General features: G+C 41.4%; 1 protein-coding gene across 1 annotated transcript in view; it reads left to right on the forward strand.

Annotated features, from left to right (window-relative positions):
- LOC139750250 (glutamate receptor ionotropic, kainate 5-like) overlaps positions 1 to 25084 on the forward strand; it is a 27693-nt gene extending 2609 nt beyond the window's left edge. The window contains exons 2-10 of the mRNA XM_071664768.1: positions 3277 to 3367; positions 6387 to 6545; positions 6684 to 6772; positions 7003 to 7154; positions 8306 to 8520; positions 9810 to 9965; positions 12097 to 12203; positions 19549 to 19712; positions 22472 to 25084. Of these exons, the coding sequence (XP_071520869.1) occupies positions 3277 to 3367; positions 6387 to 6545; positions 6684 to 6772; positions 7003 to 7154; positions 8306 to 8520; positions 9810 to 9965; positions 12097 to 12203; positions 19549 to 19712; positions 22472 to 22569 (1231 nt within the window). The 3' untranslated portion in view covers positions 22570 to 25084. The remainder of the gene's footprint in view (positions 1 to 3276; positions 3368 to 6386; positions 6546 to 6683; positions 6773 to 7002; positions 7155 to 8305; positions 8521 to 9809; positions 9966 to 12096; positions 12204 to 19548; positions 19713 to 22471) is intronic.
- Positions 25085 to 27961: the final 2877 nt, after the last annotated feature.

The raw sequence follows: 27961 nt of genomic DNA on the forward strand, positions 1-27961 counted from the left end.
CATAACCTTGCTCTTATTCACATTCACTCTCAGCTTTCTTCTTTCACACACTTTACCAAACTCAGTCACCAGCTTCTGCAGTTTGTCACCTGAATCAGCCACCAGCGATGTATCATCAGCGAACAACAACTGACTCACTTCCCAAGACCTCTGATCCACAACAGACTGTATATTTGTCCCTCTCTCCAAAACTCTTGCATTCACCTCCCTAACAACCCCATCCATAAACAAATTAAACAACCATGGAGTCATCACGCATCCCTGCCGCAAATCGACATTCACTGGGAACCAATCGCTTACCTCTCTTCCTACTCGTACACATGCCTTACATCCTCGATAAAAACTTTTCACTGCTTCTAGCAACTTGCCTCCAGCACCATATACTTTTGATACCTTCCACAGAGTACCTCTATCAACTCTATCATATGCCTTCTCCAGATCCATAAATGCTACATACAAATCCATTTGTTTTTCTAAGTATTCTCGCATATTTTCTTCAAAGCAAACACCTGATCCATACATCCTCTACCACTTCTGAAACCATGCTGCTCTTCCCCAATCTGATGCTCTGTACATGCCTTCACCCTCTCAATCAATACCCTCCCATATGATTTCCCAGGAATACTCAACAAACTTATACCTCTGTAATTTGAACACTCACCTTTATCCCCTTTCCGTTTGTACAATGGCACTATGCATGCATTCCACCAATCCTCAGGCACTTCACCATGAGCCATACATACATTGAATATCCTCACCAACCAGTCCACAACACAGTCACCCCCTTTTTTAATACATTCCACTGCGATACCATCCAAACCCGCTGCCTTGCCGGCTTTCATCTTCGGCAAAGCTTTCACTACCTCTTCTCTGTTTACCAATTCATTCTCCCTGACCCTCTCACTTTGTACACCACCTCGACCACTATATCTGCCACTCTATCATCTAACACATTCAACAAACCTTCAAAATACTCACTCCATCTCCTTCTCACATCACCACTACTTGTTATCACTTCCCCATTTGCCCCCTTCACCGATGTTCCCATTTGTTCTCTTGTCTTACGCACATGATTTACCCCCTTCCAAAACATCTTTTTATTCTCCCTAAAATCTAATGATACTCTCTCACCCTCTTTTTCACCTCTTGCACCTTTCTTTTGACCTCTTGCCTCTTTCATTTATACATCTCCCAGTCATTTGCACTATTTCCTTGCAAAAATCTTCCAAATGCCTCTCTCTTCTCTTTCACTAATAAACTTACTTCTTCAAACCACCACTCATTACCCTTTCTTATCTGCCCACCTCCCACGTTTCTCATGCCACAAGCGTCTTTTGCGCAAGCCATCACTGCTTCCCTAAATACATCCCATTCTTCCCCCACTCCCCTTACGTCCTTTGCTCACCCTTTTCAATTCTGTACTCAGTCTCTCCTGGTACTTCCTCACACCTTCCCAAGCTCACTTACTCTCACCACTCTCTTCATCCCAACTTTCTTTTCCTCCTCTTAGTTCTGGTTATGGTTTATCGATCATTTCAAATTTTTTATTAACATTTTCAGGATCTAAGTGCATTCCTTTAGTATCTAAGTGCACTCCTTTAGGATCTGAGTGCATTACTTTAGGATCTAAGTTCATTACTTTGCATTTGTCTACATTGAAATCCATTTGCCACGTATCTTACCACTCTTTCATCGGCAAATTTTCAAAATTCTGTTAATACGTCTTGTCTTCAGGTCGCTGATGTTGATTATGAAAAGTGTGGGTCCGAGGAATGAGCCTTGTAGTACCCCACTCCTCACGTGATACCAGTCGGACGTTTTCATATTCAATATCACTTATCATTCGATGTCTGTAGTTACAACAGTCAGTTATTCACGGACACATACGTTTTCCTACGCCTTGAACTTGACCTTAACTCAGACGAAGGCTTTCCGAAGGTCTCATTGTATAACATCAGAAGGTATTTTGGAGTCTCAATTATCATTTGCAAGCTTGGCGTACCCGGTACTTGCACAAGGAAGATATGGAGTTCATGCATATGGCTTCATGTCAGTTTGACCTTTAAAGCCAGTCTCTGGTACCCTTGGATCCTGCCATTGAACCTGAGGAACCATCATTATAATCTGAGGTTATTGGGTCGCCTGTTTTCAACGAGGGAAGTGGACTAAGTGTAATCTATAAAGCCTTTGAAAACCGGCCTGTGGTGCCCTTTGAACAGCTTCAAGGCCAACATGCGGATGATAAGAACGGGCCAGACTCTGAAGTACCTACACCCAAAATCCATTCGGCCGTGAAAGCGTAAAATACCAACGCAAAAAAATCTTGAGAATGTGTTAGATATGACTAAAAAGAATTCTGGCATATTCTTTAAACATGATCTATATTTCGAAATCCATATTGATGGTCGGTTATGAGTCTGTTATAATCTAAGACCTTAGCGATTTTGTCTCGTAAAAACTGTTGCTTCTAAAAGACTTTATCAGGACCAAGTAAAGCTGATAGGACGGAGGTTTGAAGAGCGTTTTCCATCTCCTTTTTTGAAAATTGGTGTTACGTTAGTAAGCCTCTAATCCTAAATTACTTTACCTTCTTGTGGTGAATTAAGAATGACGATAATTACTTAATGATAAGTTTTGATGTATGCAGTAGGTTTATTAACTAGTGTTCCCGATTATTGGAAATTACCACGGACATTGAATTTTTTCTTTTATTCATTAATGGTATATCTTTATTTGAATATTGAACGTTTTAGTATGGACAGTCCCCTCGAACCAGCTTTAGCAAATACTTTTGTGCCATTATGAAGGAAAGTTGATAAGCTGAATGCCTTAGTTTTAGTCCTCAAATCTGCATCATTATATGTTGACAACACGTTTATAGCGTTCAAAAGTAAGGCATCAAATTCGACTTTTCTTACAGATCACATAAAACATACCATTATTTGCCTTCACTTGTGATGGCAGTCAGAATTAATTGACATTCCTCAATGTTGCTGCTTACACGGCGGAAGATGATATTCTCTTCTACGTTAACCTGCAGCAAGCCAACAAACACACGCCTTTCCACTGTGATACACTTTTAATACCAACTTTAATTTCTTTTTTCTTTTTGAAGCTCGCCTTGAGTTTCAACAATTTCAGGGATTCCAACGACCTCTCTCTCTCTCTCTCTCTCTCTCTCTCTCTCTCTCTCTCTCTCTCTCTCTCTCTCTCTCTCTCTCTCTCTCTCTCTCTCTCTCTCTCGTTTTAACGAAAGTCTCGTTATCTCTCTTGCAGCTATGAGTACGTGTTCCCCAAAGACATGCTCTTTGGGGAACTGCTACCCAACGGCACTTGGACCGGAATGATGGGTCAGCTCACACGCAGGGTTAGTAGTCGTGGTGGTAGTGGTAGTAGTGGTGGTAGTAGCAGCGATGGTGCTAGCAGTGTCGTAGTGGTAGTAGAGAAGTTGTGGTAGTGATGATAGTAGTGGTAGTAGTGGTAGTAGTAGTAGTAGTGGTGGTAGTAGTAGTAGTAGTAGTAGTAGTAGTAGTAGTAGTAGTAGTAGTAGCGATGGTAGTAGTAGTGGTAGTAATAGTAGTAGTGGTAGAAGTAGTGGTAGTAGTAGTAATAGTAATAGCAGTAGCAGCTGTGATGACCATTAACTGTGTTCTTCTTGGTTGACTGTCGATGTTTGGTTGATGTCAATATACCATGTCAAAAATTATGGTCGTTGGTTGATTGGTCCTGTAGTTGTTCGCTTTCATTGGTTACCATTACTTTCCTTGGTTACCGTTACATTCGTTGGTTACCGTTACATTCGTTGGTTACCGTTACATTCGCTGGTTACCGTTACATTCGTTGGTTACCGTTGCTTTCCTTGGTTACCGTTACATTCGCTGGTTACCGTTGCTTTCCTTGGTTACCGTTACATTCGTTGGTTACCGTTACATTCGTATGTTACCGTTGCTTTCCTTGGTTACCGTTACATTCGTTGGTTACCGTTACATTCGCTGGATACCGTTACATTCGCTGGTTACCGTTACATTCGCTGGTTACCGTTGCTTTCCTTGGTTACCGTTACATTCGTTGGTTACCGTTATTTTCGTATGTTACCGTTGCTTTCCTTGGTTACCGTTACATTCGTTGGTTACCGTTATTTTCGTAGGTTACCGTTGCTTTCCTTGGTTACCGTGACATTCGTTGGTTACCGTTATTTTCGTTGATTACCGTTGCTTTCCTTGGTTACCATTATTTCGTTGACTGCCACGACTTTCGTTGGTTACCGTAGCTCTCGTTGGTCACCACTACTTTCGTTGGTTCCTTTATTCCCGTTATTTTCGTTGTTCACCGTTGCTTTCCTTGGTTACCATTACTTTCGTTGGTTCCTTTATTCCCGTTATTTTCGTTGTTCACCGTTGCTTTCCTTGGTTACCATTACATTCGTTGGTTACCATTACTTTCGTTGGTTCCCATTTCTTTCGTTGGATACTGTTACTTTTGCTGGTCACCATTACTTTCGTTAGCCATCGTTACTTTCGTTGAAAGCTTTACTTTCGTTGGTTTCCACTACCTTCGTTAGTTAGTTAATGTGAAGATACGATGATGGTTATCGTCGTTAATCAGTGCTGTGTTTCTCCCATTTAGTTAGTCTTTTGTTTCTGATACTGTATTTGTTACGTTTGTTGACTAATCTCGTTAATCTACTGTTGTTGTTGTTGTTTGGTGTCATCGTTGACTGCACATTAGTCATTGTTAGACGTGTCTCCTCGTTGGTTATTCTTATTTGTTTCCCGCCGTTAGTTACTATCCGACAGACCATTTGGTCCTAACGAGGTTGTTTGTGATAGTTGAAGAGAACAGAAACTATTGTCACTTATCTTCGTCAGTTCTCGTAGATGATGGATTACTGGTTTTATTTATTGATCAGTTGTTTACTGACTCTGATGTATGGTTGTCCTTACTTCTGCCGTTACCTCTACACTGATGCATTACTACATTGGTCGACAGTGGTAAGCTATATACATTGGTACATTATATACACTGGTACATTATGAGCATTGGTGTCCATACTATATATACACTGGTAAGATCAAAGTGGGTGGTTTTGCATTTAGGTCATCATGTGCGTCATTTGTTAGTAATGTGAGGAATCAACAGACGTAAATCTTGATTACAAGACAGTAATCGTAAGTAATCATGTAGAGCGATACCTCGTTACTCTAAGTTACTTTGATTATTTTGGGATATACTTGTACTCAAGTGCCTCAAATATTTTGGCTGTTTGGACTGAGGTACATTTTACGATACGTTATCAATTCGTTATCAATTTTGTTTCGTTTCTTTTTTTTTTTTTTTTGAAAGACGTCTCGTTACTTGCTGATAATCATCTGTGGTGATGACGGTAGGGAAGGTTCTCACTATATACAAAGGAATGCGAAGGAATTCATACAGCAATAGCAGACCACTGGGTCTCCTCGAGAGTGTGTGTGATGGTGTGAGATAGCAGAAACTCACAGATTAGTGTGGTCAAGAGGTGGGGGGAGGTACACAGATCACTCAGAGAGAAACACCTGCAAACTGTTAATATAATTAAGGAACCGTACATATTGTCAGGTCGTGGACTGGAGGCGAAATAGTCATCTACGTCTATTCTTAAGCGTATCTCTAGTGTTGCTTTGACACACGCTGTCGTAAATTATTTCGCATGTTGGCGAATTACAGCCGGCCCGTCACAGGGTTGTAAGGTGGCAGTGTGAAAACCTTCCCTACCACCATCACCAACACAATCACCGCCACCACAATCATCACCACCACCACAATCACCACCATCACAATCATCACCAACAACAAAATACCAACACAATCACCACAATCATCACCACCACCACATAACGGCAACCAGCGTCCCGAGATAAGGAAAAAGAAATGAACGGAGAATGCTTACATTTCCCCCTCACCGACCGTGAACTTCCACAGGAGTGAAGGTAAGTCCACGAAGTACTGTCACTTCGTTATCTACAAGCGCTGGTCACATGACCTGGTATCTATGCCCTGGTTTTCCCGCGGGAGTTGCTGGTTAACTACCGAGGTGACCTAAGACACCACGTGTTCACCAGGATCTTGCTTGCCTCAGAATCCTCAGCATTTCCCTTACCACACCAGAAACATTCACCAGGATCATCCACCGTCCCCCACCCACAACAGAAGGTTCCACCTCAACTCACCTCGTCATCATTCCCCACACAGCCATCCCCATTCTTCCCTGGCGGACACATGTGACTGTGTTCCCCAAGACTGACTAACCTAACCAAAATTTCAGACTGGATGGGTGTTATTAATGTTCTCATACAGCAGAACACAGATCATCTTGAGACGCGTGTATGTGTGTGTCCTCCGCCCCACAGGAAGTGGACATGTCTGGGGTGCTCTTCTCCCAGCAGGAGGCTCGGGCCAGGGCTGTCGACTTCAGCGAGTTCGTCTACATAAACGATCATGTGCTTGGCTTCATGCGGCCACAAATGGAACCCGACATTTCTGGTTTCGTGAAACCATACTCCTTCTTGGTGAGAGGCAACCCCACGCCGTTGATATAGTCTTACGATATTCTAGTAAGGATTTTGATGAGAGAGAGAGAGAGACAAAAAAGAGAAAGTGCATTACATAAACACATGCAAAAGTAGAGATAATTTACACTTCTTCAGGTGTGGATGTTGTTGCTGATGGCGGTGTTGTCAGTGCTGGCATGTGCCCTCCTCATCCAGCTCTACCACACCAGCGTACACCCTGAACGGTAAGGAAGGGAAGGAGAAAACCTGTCAGAGAGAGAGAGAGAGAGAGAGAGAGAGAGAGAGAGAGAGAGAGAGAGAGAGAGAGAGAGAGAGAGAGAGAGAGAGAGAGAGGGGGGAGTTCATCTCTTGATGCCAAGTGTATAAGGGTCTTCCATAAGTGTCCCGTTTGATTTACCGAATCCCGGGTCATGAGTGTGGTATCGACCATGAAGGAGAGTCTTGGTTGCCGCAGGTACAGCGGGTCTGATAGTGAGCCACCGTCGAGGACGCGTGAGAGTTCGGGTAAGGACGAGACTGTGGAGGGTGGCAGGGCAAGACTGGTGGACGCGACGCGCAGCGAAGAAACATCCCTCATATGGATCCCGGCGTTCCTTCTGGCAGAGTGTACGTTACGTACCTGCCCACGTCCTACTGGCTGGTGCCTTTACTTCTTACTCATCACATCATCCCTAAGTGCTATGTTCATCTCTGATCCATATGATGAAGATTATATTTTCCCTTTCCCAAAAACTCGTCAGTCCAAGTTATGATTTCCTCATCACTCCCACATCTCGGCTTAGGCTACGTCCTCTCACTTCCTTCCCATCGTCCTCCTGGCATCAGCACCGTTGGCAACTGAAGGGTGGGCCGTTTTGATAACTGTTTCTTCACTTACGCCTCGAAGCTTTGGAAATCTCTACCCTTTCATGTCTTTTCGAATAACTATGACCTGGCACATTTCAAGAGAAGTTTTTCACTTCCACCAAAATTTGTAGATGCTTTCCCTTGTCCCTTCCTCTTCCCTTTCAGTAACCTCTCTATATTTCAATTGATATCTGGCTTTGATGTGGACTTTTGTCCGTGACTGAAGCCATCAACGTAAAAAAAAAAAAAAGAAAGAATCCCGTCTAATTTTCCAATTTACTCCTGCCACCTAAATGCTTGGATAGTTCCTTTAGCAGCCCATCTTCTCCAAATCCCATGTTTATGGAGAACTTTTCCAAGTTTACTCTACCAGTCTTCTTATTCCCTGAACAACCCACCTGGGTAACGAACTCCGCCACTCATGGATACCACACCTATCAGTTCACCTTGAGTCCCTCCATCAACAAGTCACTTCATATCCTCCTTCCATGTTCTGTGTTCGTGAACAGGTGGTGACTATGAGCTGCGCTTTTCAGGTCCCAAGTTATGAGAATTCGCAAATCACATATTCAACAATATGTTGCAAACCGTTACACCTCTTGGGTCATTTGGGTGCTGACCCCATAGCTCCTCCAAGGTCCGAAAAGTTCATTGTCTTATAGCATTTTGTTTTCATAATTTGTACCAGGGGTATAATCTCCCTTTTTTTTTACCATATAATTCTCCTTTTACAATGGAGACATAATATCGTGCTCGTAACTACCTATTCGCTTCGGTTTTATTGTAGCAAATATACGCCTTTGGCCAGGTGGGAGGTGGCCAAGTTTTGGCCAATGCATGATACGTGCGTCAAGTAGGGCCATATCCGTCCTTGGAGGCTTGACACTCACCTCAGCTTTGCCCCACCACAGCCATACCATGGCAGCCCCGGAGAGACTCCCTTCGCGTCCTTGCTGGCCTGTGGTTGCTGATGGCTTGCGTCGTGGGCTCTGTGTACCGCTCCAACCTGAAGGCTATGTTGATCCTGCCCAGACTACACCTTCCCTTCAACAACATTGAGGAACTGGCGGAGTCTGGCATCTCACTCTACACGGGTACAGCCAACGTGATATCTGTCGCCATCTCGGTAAGTGATGCTCTGGGCTCTCGCGTCCATTATCTTCTGTACCATTCATCGCATGATTCGATTATCATCAGCCTTGATGACTATCGGAGCATCACATGAAGACATGTGCCACCTGTCGCTCCGAGACTATGATTTCTTTTCGTCCAAGACCTGACCACTGTTGTTCTTAAGCCATATGGCCGAGAGACCTGCTGCGTCCGACTGAGAGAAAAGACTTTTTCCTTCACCTCTCCTAAAAGCTTTCGAACTCCACTTCGAAGAAAGGGAGCGTCTACTCTTCCTGAGGTCTCCCCCTCTCCTTCTGCTGTCACAGATATGCTTTTCTCTTTTTTTTTCTTGTAGCCACCATTTCTTTCACAACCACTGCCAGTCTACCGTTCCTTCTCTTCTTCTCTGTCTTCTCTGATAAGGCCATTTTTTCTTTGGTGCGTGTTTCTCAAATTCCAAACTGAACGCTTCCAATATTAGTGCGACTCTCATTTCATCTCTTACTGACCCTTCCTATCTGTAGCCTTGCTATAATCGTTATAGCAGAATGATATATGCTTTCTCTCTCTCTACACACACACATATATATACATACATGCATCTGTGAGTGTGTGTGTGTGTGTGTGTGTGTGTGTGTGTGTGTGTGTGTGTGTCTGTCTGTCTGTCTGTCTGTCTGTGTCTGTGTCTGTGCTTGTGTGTGCAGACATACATAAGGGTAAAGAAAAGGCACATATATACAATATTAAGAAGACAGGGCGTCATGAGTGTAAAACACTTTCCCCGTAATACACAAATAAGAATCACACACACACACACATATATATATATATATATATATATATATATATATATATATATATACATGATCACCGTTTCCTGAATTTGTGAAGTAGCGCTAGGAACAGACGAGGAAAGGCCACATTAACTCACATCCATTTTCTAGCTGTCATGTGTAATGCATCGGAACCACAGTTCCCTATCCACAACCAGGTCCCCACACACCTTCACAAGCCATGGTTCAGTCCACTGATAGCACGTCGACCCCTGTATACAACACCGATCCACTTCACTCTATCTTGATAATGCCTCAAGCTGTGGGAGGCAGACATGAAGTATGATGGGGTATGTTACACGTCACGTCACCACAGATTGAATAATAAACACATCTTCAGGTGATAAGAAAGCTGTTTTTTTCGCAAAGCGTTTAATCATTTTTTTAGAATATCATATAATATTTTGGTCGCATTTCGTATCGTACGTAGACATCTTAAGCCTCATAATGGAAATGTTATCCACTGCAGGAGGCGTCGCCCGGCAGCCAACTTCACAGATTGCAAAAGCAACGGCGTCCGGACACCGGCATCGCAGATTCGCTCAGCAGGTTCAATCGGGGTTTGGATGCGGCCTTCGTGAGCAGATTACTGATCTACTTCGTCATACACACGAATTTTGCTGCCGTAAGTCGGAAGTTCACTTTACCCCGTGCACGTCTTTCACCCTCCTGCACGTCAAAGCCCCCGAGGACTCAGACTCTTTTTCAGCTCATCCTCCGATGTCTAGTCTGGTCTTCCCCCTTCCTGTCCCCTACACCACTTACACATATATCCTCTCTGTCAACCTGACCTCATTCATTTTCTCCATACCATTTCAGCACACCTCTCTCTCTCTCCTTCTCCTACCTACTTAGTAATGACTCGATCATACTACCGCCTCACAGCACACATTGCCTCCAAACATTTCATTTCCAGCACATCCACCCTCCCTCCTTCCCCATAGCCCATGTCTCGCATCCATTCAACATCGTTAGAAATATCATACCTTTAAACATCCCCGTTTTTGCCCTGACATTCAACATACCTCTCTTTCCACACATTCCTAGATGCTCCTAGAGCATCCGCCCCCTCACCAACCCTATGACTCGTTTCAGCTTCCATGGTTCATTTCGCTGCCATGTCTACCGTCGGGTACGTAAAGCATTTCACTTCCTTCAAATTGTTTCCATTCATATTCACACCCTAACTAGCCTATCCCTATACCCTGCTAAACCTAATAACCAAGATTTCATTCACGTTTCCTTTCAACATCCTTCTTTTCACATAGTCTCAAACTCAGACACCAACTTCTGCAGTTTCTCACTTGCATCTGCCACCAGTATTGTGTTATCAATTTTGTGTGTGTGTGTGTGTGTGTGTGTGTGTGTGTGTGTGTGTGTGTGTGTAAAAGAGAGTTTTGGATGTAAATGTGCTGAGAAGAGCAGCTGGTAGGATGTCTGATCACTGTCTAGTGGAGGCAAGGGTGAAAATTTGTAAAGGTTTTCGTGAGAGGGAACAATATTGGTGGTAGGACCTTGGTGAGGGTAAAGTGAGCTTGGGAAAGAGACTTGTGAGAAGAAATACCAGGAAAGATTGAGTGTAGAATGGCAAAAGGTGAGAGTACACGAAGCAAGGGGAGTGGGTGAGGCATGGGAGGTGTTTAAGTGATCAGTGCTGGCATGAGTGAGTGATGCGTGTGGCATGCGAAAGGTGGGAGGGAGTTGGGCAGATTAGAAAGGGTAGTCAGCGGCGGGATTAAGAAGTAAAGTTGTTAATGAACGAGAAGAGAGAGGCGTCAGGACAGTGCTTATAGAGAAGGAATGCAAATTATAGGGGAATGTACAAGAGAAAGAGGCAGGAGCTCGAGAGGAAAGTGCAGGGTTTGAAAAGAGGGCACATGAGAGCTGGGGTGAGAGAGTATCATTAAAATTTAGGAAAAATAAAAAGATGTTCTGGAAAGAGATGAATAGAGTGCGAAATACAAGAAAACATATAGGAACATTGATGAAGAAGGCAAAAGGGGAAGTGGTTACAAGTGGTGATGAAGTGAAGAGGGAAGTGGCTACAAGTGGTGATGAAGTGAAGAGATGGAGCGAACATTTTGAGGGCCTATTGAATGTGTTTACTGATAGAGTGGCAGTTCTGTGGTGTTTGGGTCGGGGTAGTATGCAAAGTGAGAGAGTCAGAGAGGGTGGTTTGGTGAAGAGAGAATAGTTGGTGAAAACCTCACGGAACATGAAATGTGGCAAGGCCGCTGGAGTGGATGGTATTGCAATTAAACTCATTAAGAGAGGGGGTGACTGTGGTGTTGATTGGTTGGTTAGAATTTTCAGTGTATGTAATCGAATAGTCATTTACCTATTAGAGGTGATCATAGCCGAGCTGCGAGCGCTCCCAACATCCACGCAAAGGTCCCGGGTTTGTGTTCTTGCTGTTGGAGGGCATTATGATATATATATAATATATATATATATATATATATATATATATATATATATATATATATATATATATATATATATAATCACTAGAATCCTTTAGATTAAGAACAAAAGGTTATAAAACTTAATGAAGATACTAGATCGCTTTAACATAAGAAGATTCTCATAACGTAAATGTCACAATAGTGCAGCCAGTATGTAAGATATTGCTACGATAGAGTGAACCAGTCAATGTTTGAAACACTGTCTAAACTGTTTTCACTTTCATGAAAATATGAAATATCAGCGTCGGACTAAGAAATGTTTACGACCTTGTTACTTCTCTCATGCTACAGAAGAGGGAGTGTAAACACTACATTGCGAGGGAGAGTTACTTTGGAGCCACCAGCCTTAGCCTAGCCTTCCCGAAACGTTCGCAGCTCAAGGAAAAAGTTGACCCAGTGTGAGTCAGTTTCTCTTTGTTCTAAACCCTAAAGGTATACTCTATTTTTAGTATATCAAACCATTATTGTCCTATTCGTTATGAACAACCAGTGTATGAACAAATAAGGTAAATTCAAACCTAGGTTAAATTGAGATGATTTTCTTTTTCTTGTATTCTTCTTACCAATATGAGTCAGTTTTGTAGTTAATGCAATCATTTATCTTTCACTGGAAAATTTTGAATTAGCTTTAGATATATAGGTACAAACGCAGAATTTTAAATCCTGCATTTATATTTTCAACTACTACATTTGATTTTTCCTTTCTTACAGTTACCCCTTTAATCTGCTTCTCATGCGTACTGATCCACTTCCTCACTGATTTTTCCCCCCAATTCCACATTATGTCTTTGCCTTCCAGCAGTAACATGTACACCACTCTACAATGCCAAGTAATCGGTATTACTAAACAAAACGTCCTCGTAGTTAATGTTAGAGTTTCAGACATTTTCTATTCAACAGTAATGATACTTCTGTCTATTGCAGACCTAGCATGGTTAAGGTAAGAGAGGTTTAGTTTAATAGTCGCAGAATATTATTTCCTGTTATGTCGCTGTTAGTAATACGACCTAGGAAAAGTTGTGCATCAAACGCGCCAGGCTGGGTGGAGGGAGGTTCGTATTCTACTGACGTTGAAACCCAGACCATCTATCCCTACGCCCTGCGTGCACAATTATGAAATTGAAGCATACAATGAATTCTCCTTGTTCCCTTCACTTATGACATATCCTATGAATCTATGTCGACCTTTCCTCACTCCTTGTCTCCATATGTCCAAAACCATTTCATGGTATCCTCTTCAGTTCTCCCAAGCACACTCTTTCATCATATATATATATATATATATATATATATATATATATATATATATATATATATAATTTTTTTTTTTTGCTTTGTCGGTCTCCCGCGTTTGCGAGGTAGCGTATATATATATATATAAAAGCTTTGCGGAAGATGAAAGCCGGCAAGGCAGCAGGTTTGGATGGTATTGCAGTGGAATTTATTAAAAAAGGGGGTGACTGTATTGTTGACTGGTTGGTAAGGTTATTTAATGTATGTATGACTCATGGTGAGGTGCCTGAGGATTGGCGGAATGCGTGCATAGTGCCATTGTACAAAGGCAAAGGGGATAAGAGTGAGTGCTCAAATTACAGAGGTATAAGTTTGTTGAGTATTCCTGGTAAATTATATGGGAGGGTATTGATTGAGAGGGTGAAGGCATGTACAGAGCATCAGATTGGGGAAGAGCAGTGCGGTTTCAGAAGTGGTAGAGGATGTGTGGATCAGGTGTTTGCTTTGAAGAATGTATGTGAGAAATACTTAGAAAAGCAAATGGATTTGTATGTAGCATTTATGGATCTGGAGAAGGCATATGATAGAGTTGATAGAGATGCTCTGTGGAAGGTATTAAGAATTTATGGTGTGGGAGGCAAGTTGTTAGAAGCAGTGAAAAGTTTTTATCGAGGATGTAAGGCATGTGTACGTGTAGGAAGAGAGGAAAGTGATTGGTTCTCAGTAAATGTAGGTTTGCGGCAGGGGTGTGTGATGTCTCCATGGTTGTTTAATTTGTTTATGGATGGGGTTGTTAGGGAGGTAAATGCAAGAGTCCTGGAAAGAGGGGCAAGTATGAAGTCTGTTGGGGATGAGAGAGCTTGGGAAGTGAGTCAGTTGTTGTTCGCTGATGATACAGCACTGGTGGCTGATTCATGTGAGAAACTGCAGAAGCTGGTGACTGAGTTTGGTAAAGTGTGTGGAAGAAGAAAGTTAAGAGTAAATGGGAATAAGAGCAAGGTTATTAGGTACAGTAGGGGTGAGGGTCAAGTCAATTGGGAGGTGAGTTTGAATGGAGAAAAACTGGAGGAAGTGAAGTGTTTTAGATATCTGGGAGTGGATCTGGCAGCGGATGGAACCATGGAAGCGGAAGTGGATCATAGGGTGGGGGAGGGGGCGAAAATTTTGGGAGCCTTGAAAAATGTGTGGAAGTCGAGAACATTATCTCGGAAAGCAAAAATGGGTATGTTTGAAGGAATAGTGGTTCCAACAATGTTGTATGGTTGCGAGGCGTGGGCTATGGATAGAGATGTGCGCAGGAGGATGGATGTGCTGGAAATGAGATGTTTGAGGACAATGTGTGGTGTGAGGTGGTTTGATCGAGTAAGTAACGTAAGGGTAAGAGAGATGTGTGGAAATAAAAAGAGCGTGGTTGAGAGAGCAGAAGAGGGTGTTTTGAAATGGTTTGGGCACATGGAGAGAATGAGTGAGGAAAGATTGACCAAGAGGATATATGTGTCGGAGGTGGAGGGAACGAGGAGAAGAGGGAGACCAAATTGGAGGTGGAAAGATGGAGTGAAAAAGATTTTGTGTGATCGGGGCCTGAACATGCAGGAGGGTGAAAGGAGGGCAAGGAATAGAGTGAATTGGAGCCATGTGGTATACAGGGGTTGACGTGCTGTCAGTGGATTGAATCAAGGCATGTGAAGCGTCTGGGGTAAACCATGGAAAGCTGTGTAGGTATGTATATTTGCGTGTGTGGAAAAAGAGAGTTTTGGATGTAAATGTGCTGAAAGAGCAGCTGGTAGGATGTCTGATCACTGTCTAGGGGAGGAAAAGGGTAAAAATTTTAAAAGGTTTTTGGGTGAGAGGGAACAATATTGGTGGAAACCCTTTGGGTGGGGTTTAAAGTGAGCTTGGGAAAGAGACTTGTGAGAAGAAATACCAAAAGATTAGTGTAGAATGGCAAAAGGTGAGAGTACACGAAGAAAGGGGAGTGGGTGAGGCATGGAGAGTTTTAAGTGATCATTGCTGGCATGAGAGATTGATGCGTGGGCATGCAAAGGTGGAAGGGAGTTGGGCAATTAGAAAGGTTAGTCAGCGCGGATTAAGAATAAAATTGTTAATGAACAGAAGAAGACGTCAGACAGTGCTTATAAGAAGGAATGCAAATTATAGGGGAATGTCAAGAAAAAGGGAGGCGGGAGCTCGAGGGGAAAGTGAGGTTTGAAAAGAGGGCACAAGAGCGGGGGTGAGAAAAAAAATTTTAAAAATTTGGGAAAAATAAAAAGATTTCTGGAAAGAGATGAATAGAGTGCGAATACAAGAAACATATAGGAACATTGATGAAGAAGGCAAAAGGGGAAGTGATTTATACAAGTGGTGATGAAGGAAGGGGGAAAGTGGCTACAAGTGTGATGAAGTGAAGAGATGGAGCGAACATTTTGGGGGCCTATTGAATGGGGTTTAAACGATAATTGGCATTTCTGGGGTGTTTGGGTCGGGGTAGTATGCAAAGTGAGAGAGTCATATAGTGTTTGGAGAAGAAGAATAGTTGGTGAAAACCCACGGAAAAAAAAAAGGGGCAAGGCCGCTGGAGTGGATGGTATTGCAATTAAACTCATTAAGAGAGGGGGTAACTGGGGGTTTTTTGTTTGGTTGGTTAGAATTTTCGTTTTGATGTAATCGAATAGTCTTTTACCTATTAGAGGTGATCAAAGCCGACTGCGAGCGCCCCCAACATCCCCGCAAAGGCCCCGGGTTTGTGTTTCTTGCGTTGGGGGGCATTATATATATAATAAAAATATATATAATATAAAATTAAAAATAAAATATATAATATATATATATATATTATATATAAATATAATCACAGAACCCCTTTAGTTAAAGAAAAAAAGGGTTATAAAACTTAATGAAGAACTAATCGCTTTAACATAAAAAAATTCTCAAAACCGTAAATGCACAATAGGGGCACCGGGTATGAAAGTTTTTTGCTACGATAGAGTGAACCAGTAAATGTTTGAAAAAACTTCTAAACTGTTTTCACTTTCATAAAAAAATATGAAAAAATCACGTGGAAACTAAGAAATGTTTACGACCTTGTTACTTCTCTCATCTACAGAAGAGGGAGTGTAAAAAACTACATTGCGAGGGAGATTTATTTTGGGACCACCACCTTAGCCTACCTTCCCGAAACTTTTCGCAGCTAAAAGGAAAAAGTTTACCCAGGTGAGTCATTTTTTCTTTGTTCTAAACCCTAAAGGAAACTCTATTTTTAGTATATCAAACATTAAATTTTCCTATTCGTTTTTTGAAAAACCAGTGTATGAACAAAAAAAGGGGAAATTCCCAAAAATAGGTTAAAATTTAATATTTTCTTTTTCTTGTATTCTTCTTAACCCAAAATGAGTCAGTTTTGTATTTTTAAAGCAATCATTTTTTCTTTTACTGGAAAATTTTGAATTAAACTTTAGATATATAGGATAAAAAAAAAAAGAAAATAAACAAACGCAGAAAATTTTTAAAACCTGCATTTATAATTTCAACTACTTACTTTTATTTTTCTTTCTACAGTTACCCTTAAATCTTCTTTCTCATGCGTACTGATCCACTTCCGCACGGATTTTTTCCCCCCAATTCCACATTATGTCTTTGCCCTTTCCCGCAGTAACAGTACACCACTCTAGCAATGCCAATAATCGTATTGCACTAAACAAAACGTCCTCCCTATTAATGTTAAGTTTCAGACATTTTCTATTTTAACAGTAATGAACTTCTGTCTATTGCAACCTACATGGTTTTAAAGGGAAGAGAGGTTTAGTTTAATAGCGCAAAATTAAATTTTTGTTATTTTCCTGTTATAAAAACGACCTAGGAAAAAATTGTGCATCCAAAAGCGCCCGGCTGGGTGGAGGGAGGGTTTGTATTCTACTGACGTTGAAACCCAGACCACTTAACCCTACCCCTGCGTTGCAACAATGAATGAATTCGAAGCATACAATGGAATTCTCCATGGTGGTTAGTTGTTTTTTTATTTTAATCTATTTGTTTTTATCTTGAGTATGTTAATTGTTTGTTATGATTTGGGTTTATCTTGGGGGGGGGTCATGTTTTATTTTTGTTTTAAAAGTAATTTTTGTAAAACTTGATTGGTTAGGGGGAGGTTGTAATTTATTTTTATAAAAGTTTCTTTGTATATTTTATATTTTTCTATTAGTTTGTAATTCTAAAAACTATACGTAATTTAATATATAAATGGGGGTGGTGGATTAGGATACTATTTTTTTTTTTTTGTATATGTCCAAAACCATTTCATGGTATCCTCTTCAGTTCTCCCAAGCACACTCTTTCATCATATATATATATATATATATATATAAAATATATATATATATATATATATATAATTTTTTTTTTTTGCTTTGTCGGTCTCCCGCGTTTGCGAGGTAGCGTATATATATATATAAAAGCTTTGCGGAAGATGAAAGCCGGCAAGGCAGCAGGTTTGGATGGTATTGCAGTGGAATTTATTAAAAAAGGGGGTGACTGTATTGTTGACTGGTTGGTAAGGTTATTTAATGTATGTATGACTCATGGTGAGGTGCCTGAGGATTGGCGGAATGCGTGCATAGTGCCATTGTACAAAGGCAAAGGGGATAAGAGTGAGTGCTCAAATTACAGAGGTATAAGTTTGTTGAGTATTCCTGGTAAATTATATGGGAGGGTATTGATTGAGAGGGTGAAGGCATGTACAGAGCATCAGATTGGGGAAGAGCAGTGCGGTTTCAGAAGTGGTAGAGGATGTGTGGATCAGGTGTTTGCTTTGAAGAATGTATGTGAGAAATACTTAGAAAAGCAAATGGATTTGTATGTAGCATTTATGGATCTGGAGAAGGCATATGATAGAGTTGATAGAGATGCTCTGTGGAAGGTATTAAGAATTTATGGTGTGGGAGGCAAGTTGTTAGAAGCAGTGAAAAGTTTTTATCGAGGATGTAAGGCATGTGTACGTGTAGGAAGAGAGGAAAGTGATTGGTTCTCAGTGAATGTAGGTTTGCGGCAGGGGTGTGTGATGTCTCCATGGTTGTTTAATTTGTTTATGGATGGGGTTGTTAGGGAGGTAAATGCAAGAGTCCTGGAAAGAGGGGCAAGTATGAAGTCTGTTGGGGATGAGAGAGCTTGGGAAGTGAGTCAGTTGTTGTTCGCTGATGATACAGCACTGGTGGCTGATTCATGTGAGAAACTGCAGAAGCTGGTGACTGAGTTTGGTAAAGTGTGTGGAAGAAGAAAGTTAAGAGTAAATGGGAATAAGAGCAAGGTTATTAGGTACAGTAGGGGTGAGGGTCAAGTCAATTGGGAGGTGAGTTTGAATGGAGAAAAACTGGAGGAAGTGAAGTGTTTTAGATATCTGGGAGTGGATCTGGCAGCGGATGGAACCATGGAAGCGGAAGTGGATCATAGGGTGGGGGAGGGGGCGAAAATTTTGGGAGCCTTGAAAAATGTGTGGAAGTCGAGAACATTATCTCGGAAAGCAAAAATGGGTATGTTTGAAGGAATAGTGGTTCCAACAATGTTGTATGGTTGCGAGGCGTGGGCTATGGATAGAGATGTGCGCAGGAGGATGGATGTGCTGGAAATGAGATGTTTGAGGACAATGTGTGGTGTGAGGTGGTTTGATCGAGTAAGTAACGTAAGGGTAAGAGAGATGTGTGGAAATAAAAAGAGCGTGGTTGAGAGAGCAGAAGAGGGTGTTTTGAAATGGTTTGGGCACATGGAGAGAATGAGTGAGGAAAGATTGACCAAGAGGATATATGTGTCGGAGGTGGAGGGAACGAGGAGAAGAGGGAGACCAAATTGGAGGTGGAAAGATGGAGTGAAAAAGATTTTGTGTGATCGGGGCCTGAACATGCAGGAGGGTGAAAGGAGGGCAAGGAATAGAGTGAATTGGAGCCATGTGGTATACAGGGGTTGACGTGCTGTCAGTGGATTGAATCAAGGCATGTGAAGCGTCTGGGGTAAACCATGGAAAGCTGTGTAGGTATGTATATTTGCGTGTGTGGACGTGTGTATGTACATGTGTATGAGGGGGGGGGGCGGTTGGGCCATTTCTTTCGTCTGTTTCCTTGCGCTACCTCGCAAACGCGGGAGACAGCGACAAAGTATAAAAAAAAAAAAAAAAAAAAAAAAAAAAAAAAAAAAAAAAATATATATATATATATATATTATATATATATATATATATATATATATATATATATATATATATATATATATATATATATAAATGTGTGTGTGTGTGTGTGTGTGTGTGTGTAGTATCTAAATATATAATCAATCATGCCTGATAGGTATGACTGTTAAGTATGATGGTTAGTATATTCCATAGACGTACATGGCTTAGTCTCGTTTCGTTCAGTGTCCAGTGTTCTTACTAAATGACATTCTTGTGACCACTGCAAAGCAGCCTAGTTTCGAACGGTTGTGATAAATAATTATGACAGAAATGTAGAGACGTCTTACCCCTGACAGGCTGCGCAACCTGAAGGAGTTTGGCATTCCAGACCACATGTTGAAGAGGGCGCTACGCAACACTGAAAAGTGCATGGGGCCTAAGTCCTTCACCAGAACCAACAACGACCTCCGTCCCCTGGAGCTGGTCGACTTTTATGGCATCTTCTCTGTTTATGCCGGAGGTTAGAAAAAAAATGACTCTCTCTCTCTCTCTCTCTCTCTCTCTCTCTCTCTCTCTCTCTCTCTATATATATATATATATATATATATATATATATATATATATATATATATATATATATATATCTATATATATATATATCTATATATATATATATATATATATATATATATATATATATATATATATATATATATATATATATATGTACACATTATACTTTGTCGCAGTCTCCCGCATTAGCGAGGTAGCACAAGGAAACAGACGAGAGAATGGCCTAACATACACATGTATGCACATACACGTTCACACACGCATATATACATACCTACACATTTCAACGTATACATGTATATACATACACAGACATATATGTATATACATAAGTACATAATTCACTCTTGCTGCCCTTATTCATTCCCGTCGCCACCCCGCCACACATGAAATGACAACCCCCTCTCCACGCATGCGCGCGAGGTAGCGCTAGGAAATGACAACAAAGGCCACATTCATTCACACTCAGTCTCTAGCTGTCATGTATAATGCACCGAAACCACAGCTCCCTTTCCACATCCAGGCTCCACAAAACATTCCGTGGTTTACCCCAGACGCTTCACATGCCTTCGTGCAATCCATTGACAGTACGTCGACCCCGGTATACCACATCGTTCCAATTTACTCTATTCCTCGGACGCCTTTCATCTACCTGCATGTTCAGGCCCCCAGTCGCTCAAAATCTTTTTCACTCCATCCTTCCACCTCCAATTTGGTCTCCCACTTCTCCTCGTTCCCTCCACCTCTGACATATATCCTCTTGGTCAATCTTTCCTCGCTCATTCTTTCCATGTGACCAAACCATTTCAATACACCCTCTTCTGCTCTCTCAACCACACTCTTTTTATTACCACACATCTCTCTTACCCTTTCATTTCTTACTCGATCAAACCACCTCACACCACATACTGTCCTCAAACATCTCATTTCCAACACATCCACCCGCCTCCGCACGTTCCTATCTATAGCCCACGCCTCGCAAACATATAACTTGTTGGAACCACTATTTCTTCAAACATACCCATTTTTGCTTTCCGGGATAATGTTCTCGACTTCCACACATTCTTCAACGCTCCCAGAACTTTCGCCCCCTCCCCCACCCTGTGACTCACTTCCGCTTCCATGGTTCCATCCGCTGCCAAATCCACTCCCAGATATCTAAAACACTTCACTTCCTCCAGTTTTTCTCCATTCAAACTTACCTCCCAATTGACTTGTCCCTCAGCCCTACTGTACCTAATAACCTTGCTCTTATTCACATTTACTCTCACTTTCTTCTTTCACACACTTTACCAAACTCAGTTTCACACCCGAATCAGCAACCAGCGCTGCATCATCAGCGAACAACAACTGACTCACTTCCCAAGCCCTCTCATTCACAACAGACTGCATACTTGCCCCTCTCTCCAAAACTCTTGCATTCACCTCCCTAACAACCCCATCCATAAACAAATTAAACAACCATGGAGACATCATTCACCCCTGCCGCAAACCGACATTCAAAGGAACCAATCACTTTCCTCTCTTCCTACTCGTACACATGCTTTACATCCTCGATAAAAACTTTTCACTGCTTCCAGCAACTTACCTCCCACCCCATATACTCTTAATACCTTCCACAGAGCATCTCTATCAACTCTGTCATATGCCTTCTCCAGGTCCATAAATGCTACATACAAATCCATTTGTTTTCCTAAGTATTTCTCACATACATTTTTCAAAGCAAACACCTGATCCACACATCCTTGACAACTCCTGAAACCACTCTGCTCTTCCCCAGTCTGATGCTCTGTACATGTCTTCACCCTCTCAATCAATACCCTCCCAAATAATTTCCAAGGAATACTCAACATACTTAAACTTCTGTAATTTGAGCAGTCACTTTTATCCCCTTTGCCTTTGTACAATGGCACTATGCATACATTCCGCCAATCGTCAGTCACTTCACCATGAACCATACATACAGTGAATATCCTCACCAACCTATCAACAACACAGTCACCACCTTTTTTAATAAATTCCACCGCAATACCATCCAAACCCGCTGCCTTGCCGGCTTTCATCTTCCGCAAAGCTTTCACTATCTGTTTCGTGGAGACAATCCACCTCATAAGGTGCCAGTACTTAACAAAGTTGTTTAAATTCAACATTACACTTGGTTCCCGCCGTGCAAGAATCTTTCTAGGCCAAGCGCTGTCTGCTTTGGTCGCAACCCATGTAAGGGAGAGTGATTAATCAATTGTCCCCCCCCCCAAAAAAAAGGACAGTACTTCATATACATGCACAGCCCCAGGCTCAGAACTCAGTTCTTACCACAGCACTAGGCCCTCCCACCTAAGCCACTCCATAACCAACCAACAAACACCAGTCAACCTTTGCTCACAGCTTTTCCCTCTCCTCTCTCCTTCGAAACTCTACACTGACGAAACATGAACTTCCGGTAATAAGTGAACAAGCTGTAAACAACCGTTTTCTTAACGCCATTATTTCCGAAGACAGGAGAAAGTGGAGTCGGTCCTTCAGCTGGAAATAATACTTTTGAAGCTGAAGCGAAAGATTTTCAGCCAGAATTTTTAAGATATTGTTACGTGATCGAAAAACTTTATACATTGAGTGAGACGTACCTGAATATCACTAACAGATGCATTTTTGATTAATCCAAAACATTTCTTGTAAGAATCTAACTGTCCATCTCGTTCATTATAGGGATGTTCTTGGCCACCGGAATCTTTCTGTTCGAACTGGCTTCGACCCCAAGAGATGCTAAATCGAAGCAGGCCCAACATGCACGAAGGGAATACTAACGTGAGAGAAGTTGGAAATTGCTACTTGCAATTTCCCCGGTCAGAAGAGAAAGTGACCCAGATACACCAACAGCGCTGCTGAACAGATACGGATCTTAGCATTGATGATGACCCAAGAGAACTACTGCTGACTCAACATACGGCAATCACACCAGCCCTCTGGTGCCAATACTATCACTGCTCCCGACTTGAGATGAATCAAATGGGCCGCTAGACAGAAGCGTACTGACAGTGTTACTAACTCGACAAAAATCTAACCACAGTGCTAACCTTAGACAAATTAAAAACACTGCTTAACAAAGGACAATCGACGTTGCTGGCACGAAACAGTCCAGAGGGGACATTGATCAAAGACTAAAGATTGTAAAGTTAACCAAACTCAACTCTCGACCAGACAAACTGTCAAAGACATCAACTGACTGGCGATACTTTGAGACGAGATACAGTATAAACGTTGAGACGAGACACAGTATAAACGTTGAGACGAGACACAGTATAAACGTTGAGACGAGACACAGTATAAACGTTGCGACGAAACACAGTATAAACGTTGAGACGAGACACAGTATAAACGTTGCGACGAAACATAGTATAAACGTTGAGACGAAACAAGTCTAAAACAAATTTGTTTTTTTTCCCAAGAATACAATTCTTGGTCACTGGGAAAATTTCTGCGACTGAAGCGACATTGCTGTGGCCGTTTCTGTACGCTGAAATATGTCACTATTCCTTCTCTCGTGGTGCCTCTATGAAAAGTTAAGTGGAAAAATCAGTGCATTTTGAAGACCATTTGGCCATCTAAAGACAGATTCCATCAAACTTAAGATAATCTAGACACTACAGGTAAACTCACCGTACATCTAACCCAGGACACCTTACCTCACCTGACAAGCTAAACTAACTAAGCTTATGTTCTGCTATACACCAGCAGCTCAAAGGGATTTCACATATTCATGGCGGTACACGGTATACTAGACCTCGTGTCGTGTCACTTCGTTTAAAGCACGGTAGTTAGGGTAGTTAGGAATTCGTATATACATTCATTTATTGATAATTACCCCACGACCTATTCATATGAGAAGAGTCCTGGTGTTACCCAGAACCTTTCTATAGGCTCTTTGTTGCTCAAGGCTGCGGCGGTGCTTCCAGTAGCAGGGAAATGTAGACTCCTTTGGGGTGAGAAGATCTTTCACGAGATTGTACAACCCTCGAAAAAGGTGACTTTTCACTCGCAGTGTAACGTCGAGCAGGCGAAGTCCGATAACATCGTATATATATATATATATATATATATATATATATATATATATATATATATATATAGAGAGAGAGAGAGAGAGAGAGAGAGAGAGAGAGAGAGAGAGAGAGAAGTAATTTAGTGTTGTTGAACTGCCTGAAAGAGGTTACACTGTAAGTGTAGAGTCACCTTTGGCTGGGCTCTATCACTAGAGCACAAATGGTTTGAGAGGGCGACATTCCTTGGTGCCTGTGTGGATCACCTCACCCAAGAGGAGGTGGTGCCTTCCCGGGAGACGGGTAGCTTCGTCAGCTCATTTCTTGCCAATATTACCTTTTTTTTCAATCGTTCGGAATTGTGGGTTTACGTTAGCATTACGAAAGAGTCTACTATGTTATATGAACGACGTACGTTTCAGTCTTCTATTTTTTCTGAGCAAAAGAAGTAAGAACATTCAAAACAGGATTTTCTCTCTTTCTTACGAACGTTCCTGGGTGGTGTCGGACGTGGCTTGAGCACCACCCATCCCCAGATACTTTTGTCCGCTGTTTTCCTTGTTAGTGAGGAGGCGCCAGGAACAAACGAAAAAACGGCGCGTCCGCTTACATCCATTCTCTAGCTGCCATGTGTAATGTACCGAAACCATAGCCCCCTATCCTCAACCAGGCCCCATAGATCTATTCATCATTCCCCCCGGCCGCTTCACATGCCATTTCAGTCCACTGACAGCAAGTCGACCCCTGTATAACTCATCACAGCTGAACATGCAGGAGGGTGAGAGGCGTACATGGGATAGAGTGAACACTATCTCATGCACGCCTCTCATCCTCCTGCATGTTCAGTTCCCGATTGCTAAAAATCTTTTTCACTCCATCTTTCCATCTCCAGTTTGGTCTCCCTCTTCGCCCTCTGCCCTCCACTTCTGACACATTCATCCTCTTTGCCAACCTCTCGTCACTCATTCTCTCCATATGTCCAAACTATTTCAGTGCGCCCTCTTCAGCTTTTTCAGCTACACTCTTCTTATCATCACACCAAAGTCTTACCTTTATATCACTCACTCGATCAAACCACCTCACACCACACCTATACCCAGGCATGGTGATTCAGTATGCTTGAGGGGACTATTTATGCTGTATTCTTGTCCTCGCCGGTTTCTGATAGTAGTGATGCGACCATTTATGTGTTAGGATGTTTTACTGACTTTATCCATGTATTATCATTTTATGATTTTCACTATTTTTTTCCATGTACTGTGGCTTTTAAGCAATAAACGTTCTGGAGGATATTAAAGCCCTTTCCTTACCCTACAGTAAAGTGAGTGGTCACCGTAAGCTTGGCTGTGTTCGGACAAATTGAGGTCGTTATCATTAGTATGGGGTTCCTAAACCCACGGCTTTCGGACCCCGTGGTTCACCGGTTTTAACAAAGGGTTTGAGGTAGCGTGATCTCGCTCTCCTCACAAACATTTTTTTCTTTTTCTTCATAATATAAAGAATATGAAAAAAAAATCCAATTTGCCTTCCTTAGGTGCGTTTATTTTGATTAAGTTAATCCACTTCAGAAACATAGTAAATAGAAAAATCTGTATTACTGTCAGCTGACTTGAGGTTTCCATCCGTTTATTCCTGGTCACCCACATCAAAAACATTCACAGAGCGTACAAACTTAATTCACACTTCTCTATGGCAAAAGAAAACAATCATAAACAGTATGCCTATCCTCGGCAGCTCTTCAACAGAAAAGAGATCTTTTCAACAAGCTTAGGCCACCACCAACTAACGTCAGCAACGCTACAAGGGAAATTCGTTCCAATAAGCTGTTATAGCGTAGTAGCAACATTCGATGAGAACCAAGAAAATAGTTAGATGCAGCTCCGGTTTATGATAATTCATACTCAAAGGGTTACATAACACCCTCCCCACCCCCCAAAAAAAAGAAAATTACAAGTGAATATTTACTTACCTTATCTTTACAATGTGTAGGCTGTAGAATGATTTGTCTGTTTACAGTTCACTACTTTATTATTGTACAGTCCATACGACGAACCTTTAAAGTAACGAAATTATTATTTTTTTTCTTTTCTTTCATGTCTGTGATCATCTGATTTTCAGTGGATGTCATTGCCGAGGTTGTCAGTCCGTTACAATTTTTCACAAAAATGTTTCAATTCTCTCCTATGTTGTTAAACACCTCTGTTTCTACTGTTGCCATCAGTGTTGTTGTTTAAGGTTAACGAAAATGTTGACTGTATATAGTTGTCATTTTATCACATCTAATGTCAATGATATTTTCTGAGTTTCATAAACCACACTTTCTCGCATCTTCTGAATGTCTGAATAAACAGCAAGTAAAAAGGCATTGGCCTTAGTAACATACATACATATTTTGAGTGAAAATGGAACAGATCATCAATATTGAGCATGACTTAGAGGAAATATGAACTAATATTGAAATTTACGATCATTTAGTTTTCATTTTTGTGTCTGTCTTAATATGCTACACTTGTTAAATATGCATTTCTAGGGCAAGTGGATATTGAACTATAGAGCATATTAAGCAGTTGCGCTTAACTTCTATCATGTTTTATCATAACCATTGGTAGCTTCATCAAACATGACTGCTAAATAATCTGTCTTTACAAGATCTTGTAATCTATTCTAAAAGTTCACTGTGTATTGTACTGAATGTTCCTTTGAAAGTTTTTTTTGTATTAAAATGAGCATCAAGATCAGTATATAAATTTGCAACCATGAAGTTGATCACGGATTTTTTGACCTATCGGTGTCAATATCTTCTTGAAAATAGTAATGCAAACTTTTCACAAAACCACACAAATTATCATTTGGTTGGGATATAAGTTTTCATTCCTACTAAACTGTGCTTCGCCGCAGAAAGCTCTTATATACTGTGCCAGTTTCGTTTGTAATACTGGCTGTGCCCAGCACTGATCAGTCGATGACGTAATTCATATGCACACTTGTTCTTTTTTCTACATATGTGGGAGATACCTGAAGTCATTGACACCACTCTGTGCAAACTGCATTTCCACCAAAGAATAAGCAAAGAGAGCAAACGATGAACTGGTTTCACACAGCAGAGATTCAATAGCATTTATCACAAATAGTACGAATGAACTGATGTATTGCTTACGACTGGTTTTACTACTTTCCTGTACACTCAAGTTAGGCGTTATTTTTCTTTTTTTTTCCTTAATTTCAACATTTTCAGTTAATGTCACCTCATGGGCTCCCCCAAATTCATCGCCTAATATAGCCTAGTTGGTACAGTGATGGCTGTTTAACAACACGGCGTCACAAAAACACTTTTTCCGTCAACTCTCAAGTTTCTGACATTTTTTTTTCGAGTTCCTTGTCCAACTTCCATTTTCAAAATCAAGATCCATACTCGACTAAGAGAATAGTTATATGGGATAAAATATCAAACCACGTAAAATAAGTTGACCTAATTGTGAAGACTATTTTATTAGTATTTTCATAAACTGCACAGGTTTCCATATTTTTCATTGATGTTGATATTCATAAATACGTCTAATATGTTTGTTTACATTACGTGATCGTGGAAGGTGGTACGGCCGGAGTTGCGGGCGATCTTTTAAGTTTCTTTACGGGGTTTTGTACCCTTTGTTCCTCTGTGGGCACGCCTGACCGAAGAATTTCTAAGCGAAATAGCTCTTCTGAGCTGTACTACAGTTATGATAAAATGCAGAATACCTGCTGCTTCCTGGTACGTTGAGGCCATTTCTGTTAACAGTTGACAAACGCAAAGTGACGGACGCTGGATTGTGCGTGACCGGGCGCGCATTGTGAAATGACAATCTAGGAATTTCATACAAAGAAATTATGGAAAATTTGTTTGTGTGATTATCTTCTTAGTGGTATAAACAAGTTCATTCACAGTGAATAGTAAGGTATGAAGCACAGTGTTCCCATCACCCACCGGTGTCAGTGCCTTGTTAACTGAAGCACGCAGACGCTGCCACGGTTGAACATTCTGCAACGAAGTTAGATGTCACCTAAGTGGGCGACCTTATACAAAGTTTGAGGTGAGTTTTTGACTTGTTTAATGAAAATATAACCATTTTGCTCAGAGAACTATATAGAAAAAAAGACAACTTGTAGCTTTGAGCTTGTT

The sequence above is a fragment of the Panulirus ornatus genome, chromosome 9, assembly GCF_036320965.1.
Source record: "Panulirus ornatus isolate Po-2019 chromosome 9, ASM3632096v1, whole genome shotgun sequence".
Taxonomy (NCBI): domain Eukaryota; kingdom Metazoa; phylum Arthropoda; class Malacostraca; order Decapoda; family Palinuridae; genus Panulirus; species Panulirus ornatus.